Here is a 10,394-nt window from a genome sequence, read left to right as displayed (position 1 = left end):
TTTCATCAGCTTCAGATTCAAGGTTTTCATATTGTTGTCCAGAAATATTGGTACATTTTAAATGTATCCAAGAAGAACAAATGTCACAATAAAGACCTTTTTGATTGATTCGAACTGATTTGTGGCAATTTCTACATGGGTATTTTAAATTAGTTTTCATGGCAGTGGCACAACAAAATAAAAATAAAAATGAATAAATAAGTCAAATATCTAGTCTGGCTATATAGGTTTCCAGATGTTTGAAAGATGGAGAACCATTGATTAGACAGCACTAGCCTATTTAAATAAGAAAAATGGAGATTAGGAATGAGTTAATCGTTCCCCGCTGCTCATAGGCTACCGCTACGTCTTGAGGTTGGTCCCACTGAACGGGCAGCAGCCTTGGAGTAGAGGGGACGAGAGAGAGTAGTGATATCATTTAAGGAAGATATTACTCGCCTTTTATCTAGGTAAGCGTAGATAATCCCATTCATTGTGCTCACTTTTTGTTTTCCGAAGGCTTCCTTGGCAGCGCTGAGTAGCTTGAGCCTGCTACGGGTCAAGGACTCAGTGATGGACAATCCGCTGCCTTTGAGTTCTTTTTTTCTACCATACACCATATTCTTCGTTGATCTTCTGACGAATTTGATGATGATGGGGTTCTTCGGAGATCTTGATTTTAATTTGTGAGTAATATCAATGTCAGTGTTCACAATAGGATGGTTGGGTTTAAGGCTGTCGTTGAGAGTTTTCACTACGAAGTCTTCGAACTTATGGTATTCAGTTTCTGGCACAGAACTACAGCCATGGAGAATCACACAGTTTCTTCGGCTGTATTGTTCTAAATCGTCCTGTTGCTTTTCACAAGTCTCCAGCCTGCTAATAATCTCCTGGATCTTGGAGGAGATTTGAGCCACGTCATTCTGGAACTTAATGATATCCTGGGACTGGTTGCCATGGTCTTTAGAGGCAGATAATAGAGTTGCATGTGACATTAGCTCTTCTTGCTTGGCCTGAAGAGATGAGATAGCTGCCAGAATCTGGGTTTGGACTTCCTTGTTCATCTTGAAGTAACGTTAGTGCAGTAGTGTGATTGATTGCAAGGTAAAATTAGGTAGGTATGCAGATAGTATATCCAGTAAGATCCACGTACAATAATAGTACAGAAGGTACGGTAGTAGGCTATCGTACTTTCAGTCTAATCAAAGATTACAATAACATCTTAATCAAATAGCGAATAATCCAACCTCCAACCGAAGAAGCAGTTCTGATTTATTCGTACCTTTCATGAGTAAATCCGTGAGTCAGCATTCCTTGTCTTTTACTGGACCCAAACTTTGGAATTCTCTTCCCTTAAATTTGAAGACCTTAAAGTCCAAAAAATCTTTTCAAAAACAAGTCAAGTCTCATTTAGTTTCCAAATATTAAAAATTACTACTGGTGGTATTCGATGACAAAAACTTGGGACACTCCACACTTGCACATTATTGTTTTAATGAAAATGTTGAACAGCTATAATAATATTGTTATATCTTGCCACGACTTGGCCAGAACTAGTCCAGCACCAAAGAAATGGTATTGTGACATGCTTGAGTATATATATATATATTTTTTTAAATATATAGGTAGCTAACGTACCCGGATGATATTTTCTTTAAATAACTGCACACATTCTATCACTTCACGCTCGTGTTTTTATCTTTTTCTAGCTGTGATGTCCTTATCATACACGCTTGGTCTTATGTTTGAGTGGTGGTATAAGGGTTGTAGATAGTACAATATTGTTCCTGCAAGGTTACTAATTATTGCAACTAGGCGAGCAGTAGAGCTATGTTGGTTTCTCCCCTTCAGATTTTAATTTGCTGTGGGTCATTGTAATTGAATGTGGTTTTTATATCATTTATGTATGCATGCGTTTTATGTTAAGGCATGGTGTTTGAGTTGACTTGTTGGCCAAGGTATAGATAGTAAAAATTTTGTGTGTTTTTTGCATGGTGTGATAAATTTTTCTCTGTCCCAAGCAGAATGTCATCATAGATCATCTATCCATCGCTATACAATGACAATACATCCCATTTAATTAAACAATTATTTTTTGCCTGTAATAAATAGTTCAGAGCGTTCCCCTTCACCCAATCATTGAAACATCTACTCGCAGTTTTATTTTTTGTTTTTCAGGTTACTTCAAAGTGATTAAATGAAGTAAAACACATAAGAAAAAAATCAAAAAAAGACTCTGATATCCTGTGAAATAACAACCTTATTCCTATATCCTTGTCTGAAATCAATACCCAAGAATGAAAAACCTCACTTACACCCTTTGTAACCAATTTATTTCCACATCCTACTTTACTTAATTATAGTAATTTTAGTGTTACCGGTAACTTTAATTACTTACTACAATCTGGACTATAATTTGGCAATAATAGGCTCTAATTTGGGGAATGAAATGGTCTCGCCCACCTCTTCATGCACCCAATTCTGGCAACTTTGGTTGGGCAACTTGGCATTTGACTCCAACTATAATCAGCTTGGCAATATGTTTTCAATAGAATCTTCCTTTTATATCTTAATTAACGATTAGAAGATCGATCAATTTGGCAATGGCAATCATTACAAAAATATCAATATGGTGTGGCAGAAAAATTTTTTTTTTCTTTTCTTGTATTTATTTATTTTTTTTGTTTACTGTATAGTATACCCTACATTTATCGCGTCTTATTCTTACTTAAATAAATTCTCAGTGGTTGTGTGTGTGTGTGTGTGGCTGGTGGGTGCATGTGAGCGTGTGTGGAATAACTTAATAATTTTAGGTGAGTAAACACGTACCACTTCCTCTTGGCAAAACCTTCCATCTTATATTTTGTACGTTATAAACCTTATCTAAGGTTTTGTTTGCTCCCCTGATTTCATAATCAGTTTTTATTTATTTGTTTTTATCTGTCAAATGTATTGTTATGCTGATTATGGAGTCGAAATAAACTTATACTTATATACTTATTATACCAGTGACGGTACATTGGCATATTTAGAAATTGTAAATTTTTTTTCTAATTTTGGATTTTATTGCAAATACCGGTACTGCAGAAGGTGTTATATCAGTTTATGTTGTTACTGCTGTACTGTGTTATGGCTGTATGGGATATTTTTTTTATTTGACCTTATGAGCTATTGTGCTACTATCAATCTATCATAATTCATACAGTACCGGTACCTTAGTTAAATTCGAGTGTGATTTGTCTTATCTTATCTTTGCATTTTAATCATACCCTTACTGCCGTATGGTTTTAATATTTATAACTTAGGTCTATAACATAAAATTTTTAATAAGTTCTGACAAAATATAATACTGTAATAGTGTAATATGATTATGTATATTGTTATTTTTTCTGCACATTCTGACGGGCCTCATGTAGTTTTGTACCTAACGTACTTTTAGTGGGCATAGAATAAAAGTTATTTGACATGTCAATCTTAACCCCCACCTGACTACACCATCCGAAAATTATGTCATAGAGCTTGCCAAATATACGTAAGATCGCCTGAAACGGCATAGGCGCCGACGATAAAAAGTGACTGACGTCATCGAGCTCTCTCATACAGTCATATTGGGATCGCTGCTGAAAAAACCAAAGAAATAGCTGTTCGATTTCGGGTGGTCATCTGCGCGTTATGGATGCCACTTCGTATAGTTTGAAGGGCTCTATTACGTCACTGTGGCGTTGTAGTGACGTAATTTTTGAATGGCGTAGTCAGGTGGGGGTTAGGATTGACACATGAAAAAATTTTTATGCTACACCCACTACTGCACTAGAAGTACGTTAGGTACGAAACTACATGAGACCCATTCTGACACTGACAAAATCGCTGACGGCGGAAAGTGTCTATTATTCGAAAAATCAGTCGAAAAGTTATTTGAATACTTTTTTATGGATACAGTTTCGATGGATTTGGAGTTAGGTTTCAGGTTTAAGTAGATAATATCCCACATGTTAAACTTAAATCTGGTACATGACTTTGTGAATATACCGATAATAGCGCCGTAATCACAGCGAGAGCTGCCATCGGTTCGTTCGTGGCTGGAGCTGCCATAAAGTGGTAAGAACTGCGACTCTTTTGTTTTGGACAACCCTGCCTATAGACACCCCTTTTTCATATTTTTGATATTAATTAGGGTATTGAAGATTTGTAAGGATCTCAAAGGGGCCAAACCACCCTATTGGTTTCCTGTAATTTCACTTTAATGCACGAGTAAGAGTGTAAAAAGGATAGGATTTACATATCAAGGGGAAGAGGAAATTCGATAAGACTGTAAGATGGCCAGTGGTTACTAGTCCATGTCACGTAGGGGATTAGTTGGCTAGTTATTTTGTTTTCAGATGCATGACCTTGATTGTGGAAGAACCGTAACCAAGGCAGGGAGTCCAGCAATCCTCTCGCACCTAATCAACTCCCACATGATTGTAACTTGCGAACCGAACAGGATAATCAAGGGGTTCTATGGCAAGTGTAACCCAAATGCTGAGCATGATGCGCCACACTGCTGATCACATAGTTGTTCTCGAATGTTAAAGCGCTACTTTGAATTATATCGATTACTTTGGTCAGTTTGTTTTAAATTTTTTTTTTGATATGTCTTGCTAGACTGTATAGGTGTCATTTTACGTTATTGGTAAAAGTAATGCTGGATGGGCACACTTCATCTTCAACCCCACATGTTACTGGAGATGAAATGGTTGGTAGTGGTGCAAGAAGAAAAGTCTCTAGTCCATTGCATGCTCCAATCAATGAGGATCAATCCAAAACACACACGGCGGAAAATATATCAGTGACGCCATGGACAATTTCTCATTCAGCAATACCAGGAAATAATTTCAAAAAACGTGAAAGGAGGCATATATATCATGACATTGTCCCCCTTAGAAATGATGATAAAAAAAATATTCATGAAGGAGCAGGTCAGAGCTCCAACACTGAAGCACAAGTTGGGAATTGTTTGAATTCTGAGTTGAAGTCCAACAAGTCAATAAAGCCTGCTATACCTCCTAAACCAAAATATATTTTGCGTGATAAACGACAAAGACATGTTTATCAGACTATCGATTTGCAGTCAAAACTAAATGGAAGCATTCCCCCACCACTACCCAATAAGCCTCCAAGATTGCAGTATTTTAATAAGGATGGTGTACCACCTCCACTACCTCCACGAGTCGTAAACGATGAAGCTGTAAAACAACGCTATAAGCTTGATCAGGAATATTTTGAAAATTTACGCAAAAGTGTTGACGAACATTTATTGAATCTGGCAGAGGCAGATGATCTTCCTGTACCTATACAACACAATATTCCCTCTGGTAACACCCATGACACTAGGCGACATAATTATGGTGCACACAGTCCTCCTTTAACCATCAATCCTACTGATTTGACATTTGATACAGCGCTTAGGCGACACTCGCTGCCTCTATATGAATCTATCCCAGATGTGGACAGGAATGCTACAGCACCACCAATCCCGAACAGACCTGTTGTTAGGACATTGTCAAATGAAAATGATACTGAAAACAATGATATAATTCCACATGAGTTGCCTGTTGAAGCGGGAGTAAATACCAACTTACCTCATGCAAAATTGGCAGAAAACTTATTATTGCTCAAAAAATGTGGATGGTATTGGGGAAACATGACATGGCAAGAAGCCGAAGCTCTACTTACACAGAAGGAAGGCGAAGGTAATTTCTCTATTATGATGTCATTGTGCAGTGGTTCTCAAACTATAAAGATTGGTAGCTCCCTTCCAAAGACTCTCACCACTGCATGCTCCCCTGCTCTTCATTAAAAAAGGGCCCTTTAGGGGCCCACTTTGAGAAACCCTGTCATTTTGTTGCATAATTTCATATACCGGTAGATTTCATTTGCTCTAAACTAATAGTGTATGCCAAATTTCATCTCATATATTCAGAATACAAGTTTCTGTAAACAGCAATTTCAAACATTTGACTTATTATTGTAAAACCCTTTTTTATTTAAGTACCTAAGTCTTCTGGTCAAACGAATACTTAAGCTAAATATTTAAGGTATTATTTAGTTACTTGTGAATGTAATAAACAAACCTAGCTAACTGGATTATGAATCATGTTCTGTATAACTAATACATTAATAAATTTTTATATTTTGTAGGAGTATTTTTGATGCGTGACAGCCAGAATCCTCTCCATCTTCTAACAATCACTGTGCGTTCAACAACCAACACCGTACATCATATTCGTGTAGAATATTGTGAAGGTTTGCACTTTTAATAATGAACATTAAATGATTAGTATCGTAAATGCCTGTGATTTCATTGTTAGTTGCACATGATTTAATTTTTATTATCTTGTGGTTCTTGCAGTGCTATTTTCATTTTAATTGTGAAAATCATTTAGTATGAAGAATCAATGTAATAATAAGGGGGTTCAAACAAATATAATTCACATAAATATTGATTATAGGAATAATTATGAATATTTGCTTTTCTAACAAAACTAGTTTCCACAATGAGATCATTTGTAAGATTCTCTCAATGATAAGATTTGAGTAGGCAAATGAAATAATTATGAATATCTCTGTTAGAAAATTTGCTTTTCTATCGAAACTAGTTTCCACAATGAGATCATGTTTAGAATTTACTTAATAACAGGATTCGAATAGACCTATTTGCTAAACCAACATTTTTATATTTGTGCACTGCAAAAATTTGGATCTTTGAAATTATTATGGTTTTTATAATTATAGTTTTTTTTACTTATCTATGGCGCAATATCACATATTTTAGGTTAAGGATGCACAAAAAATACATTATTCAGTCTTGGCTGGTTAAATGCTATGCATGTGCTTTTTCTTTTTTGGATTCTGTTTATTTGTAATTTAATTAGCCTTCGTTTGATTTTGTATCAGGATATACCTTATTACGCTGGAATAAATCGTCGACCAAGTTAATTTCACATTACTAACTCTGGTTTTTGTGCCACAATTCTATTGTTTCATTTTTTAATCACAAGTTGAAAAGTGCATACGTATCTCAGTATAATGGCTATCATAGATTAGCGAAAACAAGGAAATTTGATACAGGATGTTATGTCACATGAACATAATATTGCTTAGTTATGAACTCATTAATGTGTCATCGCTAGAATAATTTCATAATATGCAAGTAATTGTAACATGATTTCATACCTCAGGATGTCTGTCGATAATCATACTATAGCCTCCAGCAGTCAATTATAGCACTGAAGAAAGTGTCATTTACAATTATGCTAATAACATGTGTTTGAAGGCAAATCATTCATATTCCCTATTCATAATTATACATTTCATTCACCCTGTGGACGTATTGTCTGGCTTTTGTTCCAAATGGCAAATTTTGTATCAACTGGTTATTCAAAACATTAACTCAAATACAAAAATCTACAATGGCAATATTTTCTTGCTTAAATTTCTTTCAAATTAGTGCCCTTTCTAATCAGCTTTATTGTTTTATTTTTAGTATCTATTTTGTAAACATACATCACAAATACAGTTAATGCCAAATACTTCTAATCCTAAAAATGAGTTTTTCTTTGAATTTTTATTTACTTTTAGTAGTTTGTGTGTAAAATTAACGGTGTTAATTTGTTACTATCAACATACACCGTAGTTTCATAGTTGCAAATAGCATCAGTTGATGCAAAACCTATAAAATTTTTGTTAAATTTGCAATAGATTTTAACTACTATTGTTCATTTTAGTATACATATGGTGTATTGTATAGCTTTTGTGTATTGCCACTCTCCAATATTTTTATTTTGTACTCGCAGGAAAATTTCAACTCTATGAACCTGGTCGTGCTGTAAGCCGAAGTGCCGCACAATGTGTTCGCCACTCAAATATTGAACAGTTCATCAAGCTAGCCGTAAAGCACTCTATATCAGGAAGTTTCTTGTATTTCCTCAAACCAAAAAATATGGGCGAACCACCGGTGCAAATAAGGTTGCTAACTATACTGATTGTCAGTTCATGTGTGTGCTTTTGTATGATGTATTTGTAAATAGATGTTATATTACCGAAGTACATATTTTTTACTTTCTGGTTCATTACATATTTATAGCATTACTGGTAATAAATGTTTTTTTACCATAAGCAATTTGCGGTTATGTCTTTATGTGCCGAAAACGTCCTAGCTTGTTATTGAAGGCAATATTCGCTAACTATGTGGACATAATTTGTCATAGCTATGTAATTCATATTGTATTTAAAGACATTCACATGTCAATATTCAAATATTTCGGTATTTATTGCTTTTGCGTTTTATATAAATTAGGACATAGATGCAAGATTGGCAAATTTCACTGGAAAAGCAGTACTTAACAAATGCAATTTTCAGAAAGAGGTTTTTCAAATATTTTCGATTTTTTTAGGAAACTTTGCTCAAATCAAGGTTACGCGCTGAGTAAATGAGACTGAGTTATGGTGTCAATAGCTACCAAAACTTTTCAATTAATAAGGATTTTGAGCGTTATTAGTAGGTACAGGATTGGCATACGATTTGAAACATTTCCGCTTCAGCTTTCATATTCTTTGAGCCTATACGCATTAAGTAACCCATTGTTTATTCTGCTATAAAATTTTCTTTCTTCTAGTTGTGTTTTAATTTTTCTTGTTTGTTAAGTTACTTCCTATTATAATAACGAAAGTGCATATGTTTTCAGGTTATTAACTCCGATTTCGAGGATGTCTAAAATCAAGTCTCTCAAATACATGTGCAGAATGACAATAAGAAATTGTGTTGTTGCGGAATTGATTCCTTCTATTTCTGTTCCACCTAAAATCCAACAGTACTTGATGTCTGGACCGTACTATGACACAGATGAAGACCTCTGAAATGAGAAATTGTTTCTGGAATCATAGAGCAAAATCAGGAATTTGGAATGATATCTCCACCAACAGCTTCAGTGACATACAGATAGAAAATTTTTTAATTTGGTTATTACCCTGTTCAAAATGTTCATATGATTGGCCAAAGTGGCATGTTCCTACTACTGCTCATTTCCTGCTGCATTTGTGCTAGTAGATTATTGTAAGCTTATCTGATGAAGTAAAACTTAGTATTACAGACTAAAATGTGTAGAAGTGTGAACCACATAAATACTAAATAAATGGTCATGTTGTTTGACATAGGTTATGCAAACAAGCCTTCCAGTCTGATAGTTAAGCTATAACATCTGTATTGAATGGCCCGTCTTTATTTGACTTCCAGAATATAATTTTACGGAAACATTCAAAGTAGCAGTAGTTGAATTTTGATATAGTATTGGTACTAAGTAACCTAATTATTTAGATTTTGACCATTCAAAATAAGGGTCAAAATGCTCAAAATTGTACTGCCAATTCACAGTTTACAATAAATGAAATCTTGTTTGCCTGTTGTTTTAAACGAAATTTGTCACCACTAACGCCACTTATACGATGGAAAATGAATCTAATTTAACTATTTTTTAATACATTTTGATGCAATGTTGTGTTTAAATATACCTAGATATGTTTTGTAATCTCATTATCCACAAATTTATATTTGTTATATATATTTGTATGTATTTTTTTGTGTGCAATATTGGCATTTTAGTTTGTCGTTTTCAGCATTACTCAGCTGCTGCTATATAAGAGTTAATGTTTCACAGTGTGTGGTTTGTTGATTCTCACTAATAAATATATATTGTGCATCAATGTATGGCGTTTATTGAAACTTCAATTTGTACCAACTTTTTTTTATATAGGGATGATAGCTCTCCATATTTAACGCAGATAGTCGTAGAATTAATCGGCAACAACAGTACATTCCAATCCACATTTGTTTAGGATAGGATTTCCATGTTTATCTGGGGGGAGGAAAGCCGACAAGACGGCGTAACCATAAGGCGAACCACGGCCTCGTCCGAAGCTTCTCTGGAAGAGCGCAGCGACAAAGACAGATGGAGAAGTGCATTCTATCTGGTTTTATACCGTAGCTCGATGTCTGTAAATGATGATCAGCATAATTTGATCAGACATTCAGCATCCTTTCACATTGGTGTACGTCTGCGTAACGTCTTCGTTTGTATATTCAAAGGTACCGTAATCGACACGATAGTACTTTTTATGGTATTCACCAGTCCATGGTGCAGAGATCAGAAACCGTGATCACTCTCCAGCTATCTTCTTGCAGACTTCGCATGGAATCAACGAATAACACTAGATAGCAATCAGAGACCCCCGACTTATCGATCTTTGCACGTAAACGCCCCACATCACGGATAGGGCATTGTTAGGCATACAATCGTTCGCAGCAACGAAAATTAGGGGAACCCCCAAAACAGAAACTGCGGTTTCGATTCATTCGCTCTGACTCGATAGCGACACCG

At 35.2% G+C, this 10,394-nt stretch overlaps 1 protein-coding gene across 1 annotated transcript; it reads left to right on the top strand.

Annotated features, from left to right (window-relative positions):
• Positions 1 to 3,102: 3,102 nt before the first annotated feature.
• LOC120336211 (uncharacterized) lies at positions 3,103 to 9,716 on the top strand. The gene is made up of 5 exons (XM_039403834.2): positions 3,103 to 4,077; positions 4,624 to 5,711; positions 6,160 to 6,264; positions 7,815 to 7,986; positions 8,706 to 9,716. The coding sequence occupies exons 2-5, from the start codon at positions 4,661 to 4,663 to the stop codon at positions 8,875 to 8,877; spliced, it is 1,500 nt and encodes a 499-aa protein (XP_039259768.2). The 5' UTR covers positions 3,103 to 4,077; positions 4,624 to 4,660; the 3' UTR covers positions 8,878 to 9,716.
• The last annotated feature ends 678 nt before the right edge of the window (positions 9,717 to 10,394 follow it).

Source organism: Styela clava, unplaced genomic scaffold (genome assembly GCF_964204865.1).
Source record: "Styela clava unplaced genomic scaffold, kaStyClav1.hap1.2 HAP1_SCAFFOLD_216, whole genome shotgun sequence".
NCBI classification, from domain to species: domain Eukaryota; kingdom Metazoa; phylum Chordata; class Ascidiacea; order Stolidobranchia; family Styelidae; genus Styela; species Styela clava.
The sequence above is the reverse complement of the archived record's forward strand: the minus strand, read 5'-3'. Positions and strand labels throughout refer to the sequence as shown.